This window comes from Engraulis encrasicolus, chromosome 1 (genome assembly GCF_034702125.1).
Source record: "Engraulis encrasicolus isolate BLACKSEA-1 chromosome 1, IST_EnEncr_1.0, whole genome shotgun sequence".
Lineage (NCBI taxonomy): Eukaryota > Metazoa > Chordata > Actinopteri > Clupeiformes > Engraulidae > Engraulis > Engraulis encrasicolus.
This window is the reverse complement of record NC_085857.1, coordinates 44,933,775-44,956,222: the sequence shown is the minus strand read 5'-3', so window position 1 is coordinate 44,956,222 and position 22,448 is coordinate 44,933,775. Positions and strand designations below refer to the sequence as shown.

General features: G+C 42.1%; 1 protein-coding gene across 1 annotated transcript; it reads left to right on the top strand.

The window, feature by feature from the left end:
• Positions 1 to 15,346: 15,346 nt before the first annotated feature.
• Positions 15,347 to 22,113, top strand: LOC134452942 (microfibril-associated glycoprotein 4-like). The gene is made up of 6 exons (XM_063203631.1): positions 15,347 to 15,454; positions 15,942 to 16,091; positions 16,894 to 16,932; positions 17,631 to 17,727; positions 19,884 to 20,051; positions 21,125 to 22,113. The coding sequence occupies exons 1-6, from the start codon at positions 15,380 to 15,382 to the stop codon at positions 21,379 to 21,381; spliced, it is 786 nt and encodes a 261-aa protein (XP_063059701.1). The 5' UTR covers positions 15,347 to 15,379; the 3' UTR covers positions 21,382 to 22,113.
• Positions 22,114 to 22,448: the final 335 nt, after the last annotated feature.

Genomic DNA, 22,448 nt, shown 5'->3' with positions numbered 1-22,448 from the left:
GGATATTATTTGCACGCATTTGCATTCATTTCCACCATCAGGAATGCTTTACGGTACCCCAGCTACCTGATTTGAGTCGCGCTGTGTCGCCTGACTGTCCCTTAATATGATTGTAGCCTACCGTAACAACTCGGCCTCGGCCCCCGCGCAAATATCCATCACACCACCACGGGTCTTCTGGCGTTGTGACCGTTTTAGGATCTTTTTTTTCATAGCCTAATACTTGCACATTAAGAGTGACAAGTCATGGCTGTTTAAACGATATGTGCGAATGCAGTCATGTTGAATTTAGGGTGGCCAAACCATGCCATGTCATGAAGAACGTGCATCACATTATTTAAACAGCTCGTGTAAACAGTTATCCTGAGTGCCCGTGTCTTTTTGGAGATCGGAGGCTTGATGAGCAAAGAGATGGGAGAGAAATTAGTTGTGCGCGCGCACACACACACGAAGTTACTGGCTCCAATATTTCAGCGTCCCGCTTGATTCTGTAGGCTACTGACACTTTTAAGTTTACGTAGCACAATCAAATGAATAGGCTATGTCTAAATTATAGGCTCTAGTCTCCAATGTGCCTAGTTTCACGTGTGGTTGGCATCACCAAATAATCTGCACAATATGCATAACTTTTCGAGTGCTACATTTAGACCGGGTAAAGTATCGAGCATGGTCTGTCCCTTCAATAATATTAAGAGTGTCCCGTAAGTATCCTCCACCACGAAGGTCCTCTGATGTTGCCACCGTTTTAGGATATTTTCATATAATAGGCTACAGAAATAAGAGCGTACCCGCGCGCCTCTGACTGTATCTAGACACGGAGGGAGAATGGCTCCAATATTTATATTCAGCGCCCAGTTTAATTCTGCACTGACACTTTTAAATGTACATGGCACAATCAAATGAGTAGGCTATGTCTAAATGTAGCCTACTAGTCAGGCTCTAGTCACCACTGGCTTTGTTGTATCGGCATCACCAATATTAATGGCACAATATGCGGCATGGTTTCGGGTGTTGTTATTGCACCACCAAATAATAACTACACATTATGCGGCATACCTGCTGTTTTCTAACTCAGAGAGAAGGCTATGCCCAGATATTCTTTTAACTTGTAGGATATCCTGTTATGTTTCACTAAGGAGTAAAACTCAGAAACTTCCCGAGTGCTAGCTACATTTAGACTGGGTAAACTCGTGACTTTAATGCCTTCCGAAACGGGCTATTCCAGTGTCTGTGACAGTGCATCTATTTTAGGCTATAGTCTTGTGCAAAACTTTTTATTTAACATTGCGAATGGGCAGGATGATTTGCTTAGACACGCACGTGCTTCAGAGCAGCTAGAACTGTGCAAGGTGACTGCTGCAGTTTTCAGCTCAGTCCTCCTGGATAATAAAAAACAAAATAATGTCGACGAGAAAGTAATGCCGTTATCTTTTTCCCTTTTGGTGCCCGGTTGAGACAGTTCAATTTTCACACCCAAATCAATTCGGTTTTACGTTATAATTTCATTTTATTATTTTTTGTTTTATTATTTTGATGTTATTGGTCACCGGGCCTATTATTTTGATTGGGAGATCAAGGAACTCTCTGGTGTCGCCGAAACGGCGATGTGCTGTGGGCTCTTTACGCACGGCACCTATGTCCCTTCCATCTTCAGTCAGACTCAAATCGGACCGAAATCAAGTAGCTGAGGTTAAACTGTCGTAAATACACGACCGAAATCGAGTAGCTGAGGTAAAATAGACGTAAATACTCGGGCGGATATCCGGGCACTCACATCCGGCAGCCTACTTACATTGGGTTGCTACTTGGCTCTATCATTGTGCATTTTGCTTCCTCCACTTGTGCTTGTGGCCTCTCCCCGCCTCCTGGCCCATCCTCCAGGGAGAAAACAATTCCCAACTGTCAGCCTTGCCAGAGCAACTTTTAGGGGACTGTTTTTCATTCACCATCCCAATTGAAAATGAGAAAAAGACTTTACAATTGAGCTTTTGTGAGATATTTAAATATAATGCTGTTGTCAGTGATGTCATCCCGGCATATTACTTCCTGGTACGAGACCACAAGCAGAATTGGAGGAAGAAAGGTTGCATATTGGAACGCACTTTGGCTACAACTAATTTTAAAACAATATGCACAGGTAATATCTCAATTCTACACAAAAGGCCCTATATAGCAAACTGAAAGCAAGTTTGAATGACATGTGGAAAACATTAACACGTCATTGAGGATTTAAATAAATGATTAGCCACTCACCTTGAATCAAATTGAACTTCCTGTGCAGCCAAGGCTTAAGAAATCCAAGCATGTGCCTCCAATTCAGCTAGGGGCATTCATATACTTTTTAACCTACAGCACCATCTTTTGTTCATATTGTATAAGAACATTCTTTAGAACAAAGTATTTGCATTTTGTAGTTTTGTGAAATACACAAAATACTGGAGGAAAGTATTTTGATACAAAATACGAATACATGTAATTCACTTATATGAAATACAAATACAAAATAGTATTTTGTATTTCAAAATGTATTTCAATTAGATGTAATAGCAATACTGCCCATCCCTGCACACATACACACTGAGGGGTGTTGGGGCTAAAATAGCAGTGTCATATACCACTGACACACTCCACTCACCCACCTGCACACGTTCCACTCCACATTCACTCAGCCCCTCTATCCTGGGTTTGTACTCCTCTGTGTCCCTACAGTTGCCAGATCACATGAGCTCCTGCTGCTCCTCATGACACACACACACACACACACACACACACACACACACACACACACACACACACACACACACACACACACACACACACACACACACACACACACACACATAAATAAACCCACTATGTACAGTATATAGTGTTAACTCTGTTGATCAACATGTTTTAGTAACACATTGTTTACACATTAAGTGTAATTGTTTAGACAACTTAAAGGATAGTTCCGGCGTAAAATGAAAGTTTCACCATCGCTTTCCCATGCCACATAATGTATATAATGATGAGCCATTCTGGGCAATGCCGCGCCGTTATGGTGTTAGCTAATTTTAAGCTTTTTGGCGAAAAACGCAGCCAATGCATCACGGCGGGGCCAATTATAGTCCTATTATTTTCTGATGTTTCCCCGCTATAAACAACTTCAAAAACGATACACACTTCATCACAAAGGTCTCGTCAATCAAACCGAGGCACAGAGAAGATCATCGGACCACACAGTCTTCACTGGCCAGTGTTTTCAGAGGTGTCTCACTGTTGCAACTCTCTAGTCTGACCCGGATGCAGGCTACTCAATCAGGTGGCTAGGTAGGCTAAACATGGTCCGCGGTTCTTACACCGGCTGCGACCGTAAAATGAAAAGCTGGAACCCCGACCGTTTTCACCGACTGCCACTGTCTAAACCAGCCATATTACGGGAATGGCTAATAGCATTAGAAGTGGACGAAACTGACATAAAAACCCTGAGGGATCGCTACTACCGTGTATGGAGGGAGCATTTCGAGGATGATGACTACAAGAGTAAGGGAGATGGAACACCTAAACGAAACCGTCTAAAGATGAATGCTGTACCAAAAAGGCGCATGGCTATGGAGGTATGTTTGAAGAGAGAGAAACATGTGTAAATGTGTCTGGCTCATGAATCTTGAGTGTCTGTGAATCTGTGGAACTGGTTGCAACACCGCGCGTCTTTGCCAGCTAGCACTCTGTTTTGGGAAGGCATACAGGTGCAGTAAATGTAGCCCACTACAGGAGATAAACTGTCAAAACAAACTAGCGCGGGATGGCTTGTGAAATTGTGAAATTGTGCGACCTGAGGCATTCGATGTGGTTGATGTCAAGCATGCTAGAGTAGTTTCAGTGAAGTAGACACTAATTGACCAGGGCGCGCGAGGTCAGATGGACCATTACGCAACGGAGGAGGGCTGGAGGAAGTCGTACTAGAATGTAAGTACACCACCAGTGGTGTGTTATTACAAAGTTGAATCCATGTTATATTATACCGTGTTGCAATTACTTTGTAAGAGTAGTCTGCCTACCTTATCGAACGTCTGGGAGTGATAAAACCACCTGGGGCTACACGTCCGGGAGTGATCTCAGTTGGGAGTGTCCATCTGCCACCGGTAGCCTACTCTCCATACAACTCTTCAAATCTGCTGCCTGCACACACGGTAGTCCACTTCTGATGCTATTAGCCATTCCCGTAATATGGCTGGTTTAGACAGTGGCAGTCGGTGAAAACGGTCGGGGTTCCAGCTTTTCATTTTACGGTCGCAGCCGGTGTAAGAACCGCGGACCATGTTTAGCCTACCTAGCCACCTGATTGAGTAGCCTGCATCCGGGTCAGAGAGTTGCAACAGTGAGACACCTCTGAAAACACTGGCCAGTGTGGTCCGATGATCGTCTCTGTGCCTCGGTTTGATTGACGAGACCTTTGTGATGAAGTGTGTATCGTTTTTGAAGTTGTTTATAGCGGGGAAACATCAGAAAATAATAGGACTATAATTGGCCCCGCCGTGATGCATTGGCTGCGTTTTTCGCCAAAAAGCTTAAAATTAGCTAACACCATAACGGCGCGGCATTGCCCAGAATGGCTCATCATTATATACATTATGTGGCATGGGAAAGCGATGGTGAAACTTTCATTTTACGCCGGAACTATCCTTTAATCAAAAATACAAAAACAAAACAAACTAATCATGTGCATAACATTCCAATGCAATTCCAATTATTTTGTATTTGTTAAAGTGTTCCCTGTGAATCCTTTTGCCCCTCTTTATCCAACCATGCTAATAAAACTTGTTTCTGATTCCCCCAAATGGACCAGTACGTCATGTTTTTTAAGTATGATGGTTAATATATTGCTATATATAGCTATTGTATTGTATTTGTGGATGGTTATTTCACTATGAAGAACAAAATGACATTGTGTATCAGCTTAAACTATCAGAGTACCCCACTGGTAATAAAATGAGGGCAACTGATCTCTAAATCAAATTATAGTTGATGTGTGTGCGTGCGTGTTCTTTTAGAAAGAAAGACAGAAAGAAGATTTGTTGATTTCTTGAGGGCAAATCTACAAAATAATGATGAGGCTGCATAGCAATTCCCCTACACTAGGTACGGTACAGTAATGTGCTGTGTAATGTGCTGTGTAGAGAGGGTCTGACTGGACGCTGCTGAGTGGAGTGGTGATGATGCTTGTATAGCAGTGGCATATAAAATGCATATCCTGACTATCAGGTGCTGTGTAGAGAGGGTCTGACTGGACGCTGCTACTGGGAGGCTGAGTGGAGTGGTGATGGGGCTGATATAGCAGTGGCATATATAACAGGCTTGTACGAAATTCGGAATGGAAATAATTTCAATTCAAAGTAATGCCATAATACGGTGGTGTTCTGTGTACTTTCAATGGGTTGTGTAGATTAAATTCAAAGAAATTCAAGGTAATGGCACCACCTAGTGTTCGTGTTATGGCATTATTTTGAATTGAAATTCGGAATTTTTGAAACTCCATTCGGAATTTCGTACAAGCCTGATATACAATGCATATCCTGACTATCAGGTGCTGTGTAGAGAGGGTCTGACTGGACGCTGCTACTGGGAGGCTGAGTGGAGTTAAGTGGTGTGAGGCTTCTTATAGCAGTGGCAGTGGGGAACAGGAAGGTGACACATGTAGAAGAAGAGAAGCAGCCGTATCCTGACCACCCAGACAGATGTGACGACTGGAACCAGGTGCTGTGTAGAGAGGGTCTGACTGGACGCTGCTACTGGGAGGCTGAGTGGAGTGGTGATGGGGGTGATATAGCAGTGGCATATAAAAGCATCCAGAGGAAAGGACGGGGGAATGAGATCATGTTTGGAATGAATGAGGTGGGGTTGTTCAGTCTACTAGCTCTCCCATGGTTGGAATCTTATGCAGAAATGTGTCCTTCAGCTAGTGGGTAGTGACCCCTTAAAATATGTTTTCAGTAACATCCAAAAATCACATTATTACAATAGTGTTTGATCTGATTAGGTAGTATGACAAATTCCCTTAGTGGCATTTAAGGTTTCATTTAGTTCGATTCATTCATTCATTCATTCATTCATTCATTCATTCATTCATTCATTCATTCATTCATCCATGTAGTGCTCATGTCAGCAGGGTGCTTGTGTTTCATCTGAAGTCCAATGGAGGTGTGTAGTGTGTGTATCCTGCCATAGGAGATGATGGTGATCAGAGCTCCAGTCCACCCCCTGCCCCCTTCAGCCCCTTTCAGGAAGGGGACCTTTCCACTCCCCTAGAGGACCAGGGCCGCGTCAGAGAGATTTTAGAATGAGAGGGGGCATATGGCGGCCATCTTGGTGACGCCTCCGGGGTGCTATTTCGCGATTAAGTAGACCAGATCTGAGAGTCAATGGGAAAAATGAATGGGGAAACTGAGTATAGGACGGAGGGGAACCCAGCGGTTGTGAAAACCATATGGTTGAAACGACCGTGAAAAACTGATCAACCTAGACTACTTGGTTGTGTCATACGAGTCAAAATAAAGCTTTTTGATCCACTTTTCTCCCGTTTTTTTTGACAGAGCGCAGGCGCAGTAGTTCCATAACGGCACGAGAGCAACGGCTTTTCACAATTGAGCATGTGCATAATTTCGCGTGCGCCGATGCAGCCAGATGATTGGATCACTGTCAACGCAGCTCAGCAGGCACATTGGCTCTTGTTACCAGAAAGGCGGGAGATGTGCGGGTAGACGCCATATTTGCGTTACGAATCTTCACCGTTAATTTCTATGTACCTGTCCTATCTCCCCTTACTAGAATATTTCTGGTTGCGTCCGGTTGGTGCCCCATGTCAACAACCACCTTTGCTTTTTAACATGTAGAAATTGGCATCTGTAGACATAGCATCATACATCCAAACATGTACAGCTGATCCAGTACTTACTGTACATCCACTGTATAGGGAGCACACTGAGTGCCCATGAATTACCATTGTCAACGTACAGTTTCATGTTTTACAGTATATCACTTGATGTTAAGTCAAGTCAAGTAGGTTTTATTGTCAATTTCTTTACATGCACTGGTCATACAAAGAATTTGAAATTACATTTCTTGCTTTCCCATACAGACATAGACTAATCTAGGTAAGGACATAGACAGTATAGACATAGACAGTACTTATACATGGACTTAAGACAGTATGGACATAGACAGTGCTCATACAGACATTGTGTATGTTCCAATTCTATCATGAGTGGGGCTTTCAGGCGTAACCGGCGCCCCCCTAAGACATTCGGCACCCTAGCACCGGCCCTGCCTTGGACATCAAGTGCCCATGAATACTCATTATTGTGGTAACACTTTATTTTAGGGACACATCTATTAGCACTAATACATAAAATATTAATGCATGTCTAAGTAACTTGTAAGGCATGTACTAAGCAAAATAAGACAGTTGTTAAGCATGTATTCACAAATGTCTTGTTCATGCACAATAAGGGATTTATTACCAATATAACCTTAGTAAGGACCTAGTAGACCTAGATTTCTATTTATGTGTAAGCAGTAAGGGCCAGAATACAATGTGTATAAGCTCCTGGTACACTGTGTGAACAAACCCTGAACAGTGTGAAAACAGATGTGGAATAAGGGTCCCTATTCTAAAGTGATGCATTGCTCAGCCCAGATGGCTTAGGGCCCCCGCACTACCTAGGGCCCCCACTCTACGTCCCCGCCCCCCGGGAAGCAAAGTATAAGAGCATTTCAGAATCTATTAGTCTCAGTAGGTATGAAGATCTCACTTTTTCTACTCACTATGTTAATGAGTAATTGGAAGCATTATATAGCAAGGATTGGACGTAAAGTTATCAATGACGGTGGGTGGTGAGATGTCATTTTTTCATACACCAATTAGTTTTAATTGTAAAAACCCTACAATAAATGCAGAATATAACGATGAGTAATAGTTTGGAAGCGAAACTAAGCTATTCCTTTCTGATAAATAAGTTAATGTTTGAGAAACTTAGCTACAAGAAGTGCAGTGCATGATGGGTACGCCCTTAGTCAGAAATGCAATGCATGGCCAATGCAGCAATATTTCTGTTGTTACGTACATGGCAAATTGTTTGGATAGCAACTAAATTTCACAAGTGAGGGGAGGAGCTAAGGACGTAGGCTCAGAGCTGGGTAGGTTGTCTGTTGGCCTAGATTGCGTACCCATCATGCACTGCACTTCTTGAAGCTAATGTTCTCAAACATTCACTTAATTATCACAAAAGAGTAGTTTAGTTTTGCTTCAAAACTATTATTCTAATGTTCTGCATTTATTTTGGGTTTTTTTACAATTAAAACTCAGTGGTACATGAAAAAAATTACATCTCACCAACCCACCGCCATTGACAAGTGTATGTTCAATCCTTGCTATATATAGGCTCTTGTTACCTCCCTCTCATTGATATGAACAAGAGAAAACTAGATGACTCAGCTGGGTAAGTATTAATTATTTGATATACCCTTACACTTTGTAGATTGGGGGGGCTAGGTAGTGCAGGCCTGGGTGGTGTGGGGGCCCTAGGACTTTGGTAGTGCAGAGGCCCTGAGCCATCTGGGCTGACCAATGCATCACTTTAGAATAGGGACCCTTATTCTGCATCTGTTTTCACACTGTTCAGGGTTTGTTCACACAGTGTGTCGGGAGCCTATACACATTGTATTCTGCCACTTACTACTTACTAGGCCTAATAAATAGAAATATAGGCTTACTGGTCCTTACTAAGGTTATATTAGTAATAAATCCCTAATTGGGCATGAACAAGACACTTGTGAATACATGCTTAACAACTGTCTTATTTTGCTTAGTACATGCCTTACAAGTTACTTACACATGCATTAATATTGTATGTATTAGTGCTAATAGATGTGTCCCTAAAATAAAGTGTTACCATTATTGTCAATGTAAAGTTTAATGTTTTATTTCACTTGTTGTTTTGGGTGTTACTACTGCGCCACCTAAGAAATGATGTGCCCTTTGCCGGCCCTGCGTTGAACATCAGGAAAAGAGAGAGGGCTGCAATCCAAGATCTCATCACCTCAGGCTCAGCTCTGCAGTCTGCATTTAGTTGTAGTGGGATACAGTATGACATGCAGACCTGTGGTGTGTGCGGTTCTCAAAAGTGTAGTTGTTAGCTCGTTAGCAACTTGAGTAGTCACCAATGGGAAATTGCATTGCAAACAACAAAGTAGCTAACGTAGTTAGCAACTACGATTTCCAGAAAGGCACCCCTGGTATTAATCCAATCATGCACATCTGATGATCGTTGATACTACTGTAGGCCCTATAGCATTACAAAGTGCACAGAGAAGTAGAGTATGCAGACCTGGTATGGGAATCTGAATGGGGCCCCCTGACCCAGCCACTCTTTGCTGAAAAGACTCAGCTGCATCATAACAGCATTGATACTACTGTAGGCCCTATGGCATTACAAAGTGCACAGAGAAGTAGAGTATGCAGACCTGGTATCCAGACCTGGCAGACACCCCCCCCCCCCCCCCCTCCCCTCTAAATGAAATGCAGCTTGTCCAAGCCCAAGCTGCATTTCATTTAGGGGGGGGGTCCAAGGGAAGAGCGTATCACTTCAACATTATTCTGCATTTGAAGAGCTCTTTTCCAAAACGCTATATCCACCATTTTTGACTTTTGCATTTTATTATTGGAATTGACTGATAAGTAGTCCTATCATCTATGTGTGAATTCTTGCCATTCAAATGTTTTGAGAACATGCTTTTTAAACCTCTATAAAATGCATTTTGTAATGCAATTCAATGGAATGCCCAATACAAAAATGTCAATTTCCCAACATTCTATAAAATGGATATATCTCATTTTGGAAAAGAACTCTTCANATAGAGAGAGGGGGGCGTTGTAGATGATGGCCTCATTGTTCTCTTCTCCGTCCTGTTGTGATAAATAAACATCCCTGAGCATTGCAGTAGCGTAGCTTCATCACTTCATCACTGCACTGCGGTCTGCACTTGCGTCCAAGTCAGTGAGTTTGACATGATGGCCAGATAGTTCTTGGAATACCCCTCTGGGCTCCATCATGTGTTTGACATTATGGAGAAATTGTTCTGGGCTCCGTCCTGTTGCTAAGTAAACATGTCTGAGGATTTATCATCTGGTCTCGTATTTGGGAGAATAAATAGTAATGTTACCTGTAGTGTGGTGTGGTACAGCACAGCATGCAGACCTGGTATACGGTGATCTCTTAATTTAACCTCTTTGTGCAGATTCACTCTTTGCTGAAAAGACTCAACTATATCATAACAACATTCATACAATATTACTGAGAGTAACAGATTAAGACTTAAATTACCATTTTGGTGACAGTAATGTTATAACAGCAGTGAAGCAGTGGTGTAGTCTACGTAGAACGCGGGTATACGGAGTATACCCACTTCTAAATTTCAGGGATTTCAGTATACCCACTTAAAATTGATTGATCCATTGTTTTGAATAGCACAAATATATACAGTATACCCACTTCAAAAAATGCTCAAATACACAGTATACCCACTTCAAAAAAGTAGACTACACCGCTGCAGTGAAGGGGTTAAATGCATCTGAGTACCTTGAAAAGTGTTATATTATTATTATTATTATTATTATTATTATTATGATTATTATGATTATTCTTATTATGATGATGATGATGATGATGATGATGATGATGATGATGATTATTATTATTATCATTATTAAAAGCAAAAGGGTTATAAGGAAAATGTAGGGTCTGCCAGTCACCCCCCCCACCCCCACCCCCACCCCCACCCCCACCCCCAAAACATAAACGTAACTTAAAGACAACAGTATAATTATTATTATAAAAACAATAAACCACTACTACTGAATCAATCTGTAATATACTGACCTGGTTGTATATTGTGGTGGTCAATGGAGAGCATGTTTCATCATGAAACAGTGCAAACGATATCAGCAGTCCGTGAGCAGCCAGTTTCAGCGTAAACTCTGCAAGGTACAGTCAGATACGTTTGTTGTTGCTGTTTTTCAAGCTGAATGCAACGAGTGGAGAGCACTTTTCCAACATTGAAGCTCAATTTTTTTTTATTTTTTTTTTAAAGAGAGAGAAACAGATCTCTCTCTCTCATTTGATGCCATATTATGGGGTCATTCCATGCCAAATCTCCGAATCATACCGCACGACCATCTCAGATTTGGCGAATGACAATTGAAAAAGTGCAACATTATAGCTCTCAATTCCTTAATGTTTCTGTCAGGGACCCCCCTGACTCGTTTTGAACAGAGTTCTCAGAGAGCCCACTTTTAAACTGCCGTATCTAAAAATCTCCTTGACAATTTCAAGGGATAACTGGAACATGTAATTGTGATATGTGGATGTTTACACATCCTCTTGTCATTTTTTGTCAACTTTTTTATGGGAGCTTAAAGTTGCTCAGAAATGTTTCACCTTTAATTTGACGGCACCTTTGAAGGACTGTGGTAAATTTCAAAGACAGAGGTTTCATATGGACAATGTATGTTCCCAACCAATCTTTGTATGTTTAAAATGGATAAAACTGGCTGCCATATTTGCCATGTTATACCAAAAAATATGTGCTCCCCCGTTATTGTTTGCTATCTGATATAGCATATCTTCTTAGCTCGTTTCCTCTCTCTCTCTCTTGTCCCATCTCCTCACAAAGCCACAAAAAGCCACAAACAAACAAAATAAATAAATAATAATAATAATAAATAATAATGATGGGAGATGTGATGTAGAAACACTTGTGAAGTACTGTATATTCAGAGTGAGTCAAAATCTGGGACAAAGTCGCAGGCCAAACTCAAAATACTGTGTGTGTGTGTGTGTGTGTGTGTGTGTGTGTGTGTGTGTGTGTGTGTGTGTGTGTGTGTGTGTGTGTGTGTGTGTGTGTGTGTGTGTGTGTGTGTGTGTGTGTGTTGTGTGTGTGTGTGTGTGTGTGTGTGTGTGTGTGTGTGTGTGTGTGTGTGTGTTTGAAATATAGAAATGGTGTTCACATGCTAACTACTAACAACTAGGCTAATTAACATACTGTACTTAATATTCTGTAATTTAGGTGAAGTGATGAAACATTAATTTCCATCAGTCTGTTGAATATGGAAAGCACCCCTGACTCAATGTAATTGTATGTAGCCAACTATAACGCTGGCCCAGGGCCAATATCTGTGATTTTCTATTCCAGTCATTACATTTAGCTGCTGTTTTTATATACATCCAAAGCGACTTACACTTATTTAGGTACAGGGTATTGGTTGCACACCCTGGAGCAATGTGGGGTTGCCTTGCTCAAGGGCACTTCAGCCATGATGAAGATGCTGGTAAGGGTGGGATTTGAACCTGCAACCCTCTGATCTAAAGGTCAGCGCTCTAACCACTGAGCCATGGCTTCATACTTCATACATGGGGAATGTTGACACTACTAAAGGCGCGCATATCCTGTGTGTTTGGATTCAAATGACTTGAAGAAAATATTATTTTCTTTATCACATACTGGATTTTCCAGCACCTCTGAACTTTAAATGAACTGTTTGAACTTTTCTCACTTCTCTCTGAATGAGTCAGTCCTCTGCTTATCCTTTTCAGTGGGGTGGTTGTTAGGTCGGATTTTGTCAAGACTACTGTACAAGCTATGGCGGTGGTGTAACCTAACACAGGCACAGGCGCACGCACACACACACGCACACACACACGCACACACACACACACACACACACACACACACACACACACACACACACTTCTTTTCAGTAGCACACACACAAACGTCATTTAAACACATACACACACACACACACACACATACACAACTTAGTATGGTCAGGGTTAATTTCATAATGCATGCCAACACACCACACACACACACACACACACACACACACACACACACACACACACACACACACACACACACACACACACACACACACACACACACACACACACACACACACACTTTTATTCTCTGGAACGATCTTGACTCTAGAGGCCGCTATATGACTTGTTAGATCTCCACAGCCTGGAGCTTCTTTTTTTTTGGCAGCCAAGCATAGGTGTGCACAGATAGGTGGTGCTAGAACACCTGCTCCTCTGCCCTACAGAACCAAAATGCCCTTTTTGAAAGTTCTTTTTTGATTATTATTTTTGTGTCACAATGCACTGCAGTCCAGATGTTGACATGATCATCTTCAAATGCTTCATGATGAAAAGTGTGTGAAAATATAATATAAGGCAGCTGGAAGTTCCACATGGAACTTGTTGTTCGTTTGACAGCCATGTGCTTATTTATTGTTGATCATCATGTGCTGTTTTGACAGTGATTCACGTCTTATTCTCTGCCAATTCCTACCTTTGCCTGTTGAATGGTTTGTGTCTTGAATACTGCTTTTGTGAGACATGTGGACTATTTATGCATCAACAAAATAAGTCCTGGGGGGGCTATGCGTTCCCTTCTTTGGTTTTGCATTATTTTATGTTTTGATGTTAACCTATTGCATGTATTTGGATTCAAATGACTTGGTGAAATTTTACCTTCATGGATTTTTTTTTGCTTATCACATGCTGGATTTTCCCGGACCTCTGAACTATCTGGCAAATAAACTATTTGAACTTTACTCACAGGCACTCCTCTGCTTAGCCTATAGTGGTTACTACACCACTGACCTGGCTTCTAATCCTAACACACACACACACACACACACACACACACACACACACACACACACACACACACACACACACACACACACACACACACACACACACACACACACACACACACACACACACACACACACACACACACACACACACACACACACACACACACACACACACAGTCATGGGTAAGCGAGCAGAGGTCATTCTAATGTCAGGTGGGGCCCCAAGCGAAAATGCAAAAGAATGAACATTTGAACCAAAATCACCACTACTGTAGCACAGTATGGACTGATATTCACTATCTAGGGGCTTGGGGGCCCAAAGCGGCTGCTTGCCTTGCCTGGTGGCAAGATGCGCCTCTGTAAGCGAGGACGTCAGACTTGTAGCCCAAAGGTTGCCGGTTCGACTGCCAACCCACCAGGTTGGTGGGGGGATTAATTCCTTAATTCCTTAAGTCCTCCATGACTGAGGTACACGACCATGGTATCCTCCTGCCGCGCTTCCCCCTTGGGGCTGCCCCCTTGCATAGGTGAGGCATAAATGCAATTGCGTTGTGTGCCGTGGAGTTCTGTGTCACAATGACAATGGTAGTTGGAGTTTCCCAGTTACACACACACACACATACAGAGAAATATTATACCTTCATGGATTTTTTTAAATTAAAAAATCCTGGATTTTCCACGACCTCTGAGCTTTCTGGCAAATAAACTATTTGAATTTTACTCCCCCCTTTACACATGCCTCTCTCCCTCACCCTAGCCTAGTCGGCTGGGTGCTGCCAGGGACGGATCTAGCCATTTTGGGGCCCAAGGCAAAATATAAACATGGGGCCCTCAAAAGTCATAAAATTCCGTGTTTTGGTGCTATTTTAGTTTTCTGTCTCATATATCGTGAATTACTTCACCTAAGTGGCGAATTACTGTAAGATCCAGCCTGTTGTTATGTGCATGTTTACCGCTATTGGTGTGACAGTTAGGACCCCTATGGAGGACAGATTTGGTCAGGGCCCTAGGCAATTGCCTTGGTTTGCCGAATGGAAAGTCCACCTCTGGTCTGGGTTACTACACCAGCAACCTGGCTTCTAGTCCCAAACCAGCTTAACTAGCACAAAGGCACGCACGCACACACACACACACACACACACAAACCAGCAGAAACTGTGTATACAGAGGCGTAATAGCGTAATGTAATATATAACTAGCACAAACATACACACACACACACACACACACACACACACACACACACACACACACACACACACACACACAGACACAGACATAGACATAGACATAGACATAGACATAGACATAGACATAGACACAAAGACAGACACGCACATACACACACACACAGGGCTGCTTGCCAAGATGATCTTGACAAAATCAATATAGTAGGGTTCATTTCATCACACACACACACACACACACACACACACACACACACACACACACACACACACACACACACCTGAGCATGCACAAATGATAACGCTCACACTCACACATGTATCCACCCGCATGCACGAACAGGCAAATGTGCATGTGCATGATAAACACAGGCACGGACACACATAGGCCTGGGCATTTATGAATGAATCACACACACCCACATATACAAATACACAGGCACCCCGCACTCTTTTTTATCCAGGCCTATAAATACAGGTGGATATGAGAAGTCACTTGTCCACACGAGACATTTGTAGAAACAACATCTCCAAATCTTCACTCTGGGCTTACATGATGGTAAGAATCCTTACTCTCTCTCCCTCTCGCTCTCTTTCTCTCTCTCTCTTTCTCTCTCTCTCTCTCTCTCTGTGTTCTCTCTCTTCCCCTCTTTCTTCATTTCCTGTTATCTTTCTTATTTCTTCTGTCGTTTTTCCTCCATTTGTTTGTCACAGTTTCGCTCTAATTTCTTAAATCCCTTTCTCTTGCTCAGCTCTTCATTTTCACTCACATTTTTTTAATTCTCTCTCTCTCTCTCTCTCTCTCTCTCTCTCCCTCTGTCTCTCTCTCTCTCTCTCGCTCTTTCCAGTATAGCCGGTAAGTGTGTGAGTGTGTGTGTGTGTGTGTGTGTGTGGGGGGGGGGGGGGGGGGGGGGTGGGGGGGGGGGGGTGTTGTTACAGATACTGTTCATCCTGGTGCCTAAATGCTCAGATTTTTGGCATGAACACCCCCCCCCCCCCCCGTCTCTCCGCGTGTGTGTGTGCGTGCGTGCGCGTGTGCATTACAGATACTGCTCGTCCTGCTCCTGTGTGCTCCTGTATGCCTCTGTGCTGACCTGCTGCTGCCAGTGGACTGCTCTGACATCCACACCCACTACCCAAGCAAACCCAGCGGGGTCTACACCATCTTCCCTGGGGGACCCGTCTCCCCACTACAGGTAGATATTATTGTTATTATTATTATTATTAGTAGTAGTAGTAGTAGTAGTAGTAGTAGTAGTAGGCCTAGTAGTAGTAGTAGTAGTAGTAGTAGTATTGGTAATTGTTGTACTATACTACTTGTTGTGGTGGTATAGTTGTAGTGGTATACCCCAGTGTGGTCTACACCCTCTTCCCCTAGTTATTACTGTATTATTATTATTAGTAGTAGTAGTAGTAGTAGTAGTGTTACATTAGTAGCCTATTGATTTACAGTTGTCCTGGTGATTTTATCAAAATCGATTAACAGTTATTTTTAGGGAACTGGTTTCAATCCCTGGTGCAATGTGGGCTTAGGTGGCTTGCTCAAGAGCACTTCAGCCATGTATGGAGGTGTAGGGAGAAGTAAGGGTGGGTGCCATCTCCATAACGGCTGCCTAGGTATGTACTGTATATTAGTGTTGCACCGATACCGATACCAGTATCGGCCGGGGCCCCGATACTGCACTAAAATGGTGGTATCGGTATCGGCGAGTACCAACACCATCGGTATCAGTGGGCACCAATACCTTACAGATGCTCATATCCATGACACTTGAACAGAGCCTTGATCTTAGTTATTTTATATCAGAAGTATTTAAAGTGCTACAGGATTCACTTTGGACAATATTAGCCAATGATGTTACATCCAAGTAGTAGCCTATGCAGCTCTTCATACATAAACTGTATATGTATTTTAGTATCGGTATGGTATCGGTATCGGCCGATACTGCACAGTTGGGTATCATGTATGTATGTACATGTATGTCATCTTCCCTGCAGGTCTACTGTGACATGGAGAGCGATGGTGGAGGATGGACGGTGAGTCATTTAGAGTCATTTGTTGAAATCTTCTTTTGGCCTTTGCCATTTTATCACAAATAGCCTACACACTATGTCAAAGACGATAGATAGATCTCATTTTGTTTTCTTTTTTTTTTTGTTTTAAGGGCTTTTTTGCCTTTATTTGACAGGACAGTGTGAGAGGGAGACAGGAAGCGAGTGGGACAGAGAGACAGGGGAGGATCGGGAAATGATGCCGGCCGGACTCGAACCGGGGTCCCTGTTGGCATACAAGCCCAAATGTGGGGAGCTTAGCGCAGGGTGGATCTCCTTAACCCATTAGGGCCTACACTGTACAGCGTCTTATATCTGTAATGTAGTCATATGTACTCGATATATGGGCCCTGACAGTAGCCTACGAGTTTGTATGTGCATACAGTGTACTCTTGTATAGTAAAAAAGCCGCACTCCCGGATCAATTTCTTGCAGTTTTAATAAAAGACGCTGAGGAAGGCTTAGGCCGAAACGTCTGTCTGTCTGCCATGCTAACCCAGTATTAAAACTGCAAGAAATTGATCCGGGAGTGCGGCTTTTTTACTATACATGAACTTTGCTGTTTGCTCGCACCCAAAGACCTTCTAAGAAACTTTTCGGAGTTGAGCGCACTTTCTCTACTTAGAGTTCATACAGTGTACTCTAAAATGTGTCTGATGTGGCGTTATATATATTTTCATTAGATCTTCCAGAGAAGAATGGATGGGTCTGTGAACTTCTACAGGCCCTGGGATCACTACAAGATGGGATTTGGCAATAAGGACGGAGAATACTGGCTCGGTAGGTCTTATTTAACCAATAAGGATGGAGAATACTGGCTCGGTAGGTCTTATTTAACCAATAAGAATGGAGAATACTGGCTCGGTAGGTCCTATTTAGCCAATAAGGATGGAGAATACTGGCTCGGTAGGTCTTATTTAATCAATACGGATGGAGAATACTGGCTCAGTAGGTCTTATTTAATCAATAAGGATGGAGAATACTGGCTCAGTAGGTCTTATTTAATCAATAAGTGGAGAATACTGGCTCAGTAGGTCTTATTTAATCAATAAGAATGGAAAATACTGGCTAGGTAGGTCTTATTTAACAAATAAGGATGGAAAATACTGGCTAAGTAGGTCTTATTTAACAAATAAGGATGGAGAATACTGGCTCGGTTGGTCCTATTTAGCCAAGAAGGACGGAGAGTACTGGCTCGGTAGGTCTTATTCAACAAACCACAACTTGTGTGTAGAGACGCTCCATAAATCAACGTAACCTTTTAAATGATAATTGTTTGTGGTCTGTTGTTTCTTTGTCAGCAAAATTGGGTGAACAATTGTCGACATGTCTTCTTTCCTTCAACTCTTTACTAACTGTACTTGATTTTCTCTGCAGTGTTTACAGTGGGGACAGCATTGTGCTGCTACCTCTGATTATTAATAATAATAATACTATTATAATAATATAATAATATTATACTACAGTACACTTTCCAAACTCATTAGTCCAAAGAAAATTATTCTGGGGTTACAGTTACCATTAAAGTGAAGCTTTTGACACTTTTGGTGTGTTTGTGCAGTTAGTCCAAAATTATATTTTGATATTGTCATCATATTTTACTTTGACATTTGTGATATGACCAAGGTCTTTGAACCTTGTGGCCAAAGAATGTCAGTAGCAAGAAATCCAAGAAACAATGATACAGCCAGTGGTTATTATTATACACAAGTGGCCACCATAACATTACAGTAAATAAAAAAGGGTTGTTTCCATTAAAGCTATGCTATGCAGCTTTGGGATGTAAATAAACTCAATAGCAGCCTCTAGTGGGTCTTCCAAAATGAAAGCGAAAGCGAAAGCCCAACTGGGAAACTCCAACTCCTATTGTCATTGTGACACACAGCGTTCCACAGCACACAAGTGGTCACTGCACACTACATACAACGAAATTGCCTCAGTCATGGAGGAGGATGGGGGAGAGCACTGGTTAATTACTCCCCCCCACCAACCTGGCGGGTCGGGAGTCGAACTGGCAACCTTTGGGCTACAAGTCTGACACCCTAACCGCTTACCCATGACTGCCCAAAATGTTGCATTTTGATTGGCTTTGAGATAATGCACGAACCCACACCTGGGGTCTATACTACAAAGCTGGTTCAGGAGTAAACCAGGTTAAGTTAAGAGGTAAATGGAAGAGCGTGGAGTCATCACCTTCCTCAAGGCAAGGCAAGTTTATTTGTATAGCCCATTTCATACAACAAGGCAACTCAATGTGCTTTACAAGTCATAAAGATGATAATTGCAATAAAAAGTTACATAAGTAATACTACTACTACTACTACTACTACTACTACTAATAATAATAATAATAATAATAATAATAATAATAATAATAACAATAACAATAACAATAACAATAACAATAACAATAACGATAATAATAGCAAAATAGGTTAGAACAATAAATGCAGATTTATTTTCTATTAGATGATTTACCTCTTAACTTGACCTGATTACTCCTGAACCAGCTTAGCAGTATAGGCCCCTGTTCTGTGTGTGTGCCCTGCCCTGCCCTCAGCCTCTCTCCATTTCTTTTCCCATGTCCATACATACAGTATTGCATTTCTCACCCTTGCTCTTCAGTTCTCTGCCTCGTCTTTTTCGCATCTGCGATAACAACCGTTTTTGTTTTGTGTTTGCCCTTCTGGACACGCTGGAGGTTTGATACATCTGATTTATTTCTGGCGGACACAATTTGTTTTGCTTTCGTCATGTTTTTATTCTAAATTATAGATTACTTTTAATAAATATAGATGACTTTGCATGACTTCATACACATTATATTATTTACACACATAAAAACGAAAATACCTGCGAGTCATGAAGACAAGATGTAGGCCTATTTATTATTATTTTATTATAATGTCTCATCTTTTATGTGATCTATCTTACAGGAATGGAAAACATTTTGCTACTGAACATGAGGAAGAAGAATGAGCTGAGGGTGGACATGGAGGACTGGGATGGTAACAAGGTGTACGCCCAATACTCCTCCTTCTCTGTGGACCCCGAGATCCTTGGATACACACTCCACATAGACAGCTTCATCAATGGGGGAGCAGGTGTGTGTCTGTGTATATTGGTTTGATATTTCATTTGTGTGTGTGTGTGTGTGTGTGTGTGTGTGTGTGTGTGTGTGTGTGTGTGTGTGTGTGTGTGTGTGTGTGTGTGTGTGTGTGTGTGTGTGTGTGTGTGTGTGTGTGTGTGTGTGTGTGTGTGTGTGTGTGTGTGTGTGTGTGTGTGTGTGCGTGCGGGTGTGAGAGAGAGAGAGAGAGAGAGAGTCTGTGAGAGCATGTGTTTAATTAGATTAGATTAGATTAGATTAGATTAGATTAGATCACTTTTATTAGTACCAAGGCAGATTTGTACAAAGGTAGATTTGATAGATAGATTTGATTTGCAGTCAAGTGATCTCCAATCGTACAAAACATTTTTAAAAATTAGAACACTTAAAACAAGCATTCCAACCTGAACATTTAGAGCAGGCATGGGCAACTTTAGTGATAAGGAGGGCCACATTTTCAACCATGGAGGGCCAAATGACCACAGATCTGACTGCAGCTTGCAGAGGTCAATGTGCAGTTGGTCACTCATAGACTGCAGATATTCTTTGGAAGGAATAGGGGTGTTCTCTCTCACATCCAAAAATGCAATTACAATGGATTGATTATAGTGTTTTTTCAATTAGATTATTATTATCATTATTTCTAATTATGTTTTATCCACGGGCCACACTGAGTGAGGAGTCGGGGCGCATATGGCCCCGCGCCTCCAGTTGCCCATCCCTGATTTAGACTACCAAAAGCCACATCTACTGTACCTGGAGGGCTGGCCTGTGGCCACAACCCGGTCTGGACATTTATTTTTGGCATAGACCAGCCCCTCGCCCCCAACCCCATACTACAGTTATGGTGGGCTCAGTCCACTGTATATTAGGATGCACAAATGGGACGCCCCATCCAAATTGTGGGCCGGATTCTAGGGGAAAATTTGAAATGAACAAACAAACAAGCACACAAACACGCAAGCAAACAAACAAAAGCTGTCGGCCCACCAGGAAAGTGCCCTGTATGCCAGATTGCCAGTCCAGCCCTGTGTACTTGTATCATTCACTCCTGCTTTACTGTCTTCACAGGGGACGCTTTGACTGACTACCACAACAACATGAAGTTCAGCACCTTCGACAGAGACCAGGACCTCTTTGGAGGGAACTGTGCCAAACACTATCTTGGTGCTTTCTGGTACGAGAAATGCCACACCGCCAACCCCAATGGGGTGTACAGGTGGGGGGCTGATTCCACATTATATGCTGTTGGAGTGAGTTGGAAACCCCTTCATGGTGACAATTATTCCATGAAGTCCATCAGCATGAAGATCAGGCCAAAGAATTAAATGGACTAGATTGATTCATGAGGGGTTTAAATGGACAGTTGTCAGTAACACTTGGATGCATAAAAAGCATCACAAAGACTTAACTAAAAAAAAAAATAGATTATATTAAATAATTAACAATGACAAACAAAACATTAACAAATGGTTTTATTATTTAAGCTTTATTAATGTTTAAATAAAATATCTACAAACAATATGATCAAGATTCAACACTTTCGATACAGACCGGGACAACAGTGAATCAAACTGTGCCAAACTCTATCTTGGTGCTTTCTGGTACAGTACTGGTTATACCACCAACCCCAATGGGATGAGGTGCGGGGCTCATTCCACAATATATGCTGTTGGAGTGAATCGGAAACCCTTTCACGGTGAACATTATTCCATGAGGGGGCGCTCTGGTACACACACATTTGGGCCTGCATGCCCACCCATGGGGACCTCAGTTCGACTCCGGTCGGGGTCATTTCCCGATCCTCCCGTCTCTCTGTCTCATTCGCTTCCTGTCACCATCTTCGACTGTTCTGTCAAATAAAGGTATAACAACCCCTAAAAAAGTTTTTTTTTTAAAAAGAAAAGTATACCAAGTTTAGTATGAAGATCAGACCAAAGAATTAATTGGACTTTATTGACTAACATTTCACAAATGCAGTATGTTAAAAAAGAATGTTTTGCTTCATCATTGAAATAATGGCCATATTGCGTTTAAATGACAGAATGTCAACAGAAACGAAGTATCCAAGGCACTCTTCCCAAAAAAGTTAGAATAGCTCTATTAAATGGCTAAATCATTGTAGAAAAGTTGAAAACGCCAACATATTTCGGCCATGTTTCGCCAGTGACGCTTCAGTAATGACTCTGCCCTGATGAAGGCTACTTCTTGGCCGAAACATGTTGGCATTTTTAACTTTTCTACAATGATTTAACCATTTAATAAAGCTATTTTAACTTTTTTTGGGAAGAGTGCCTTGGATACTTTGTTTCTTTTGCATGCTATTTCTTGACCAAAGAGCACATTCGGACTACCAACCAAAAACGCTGTAGCCCTCCAAACTTTTCCTATTGAC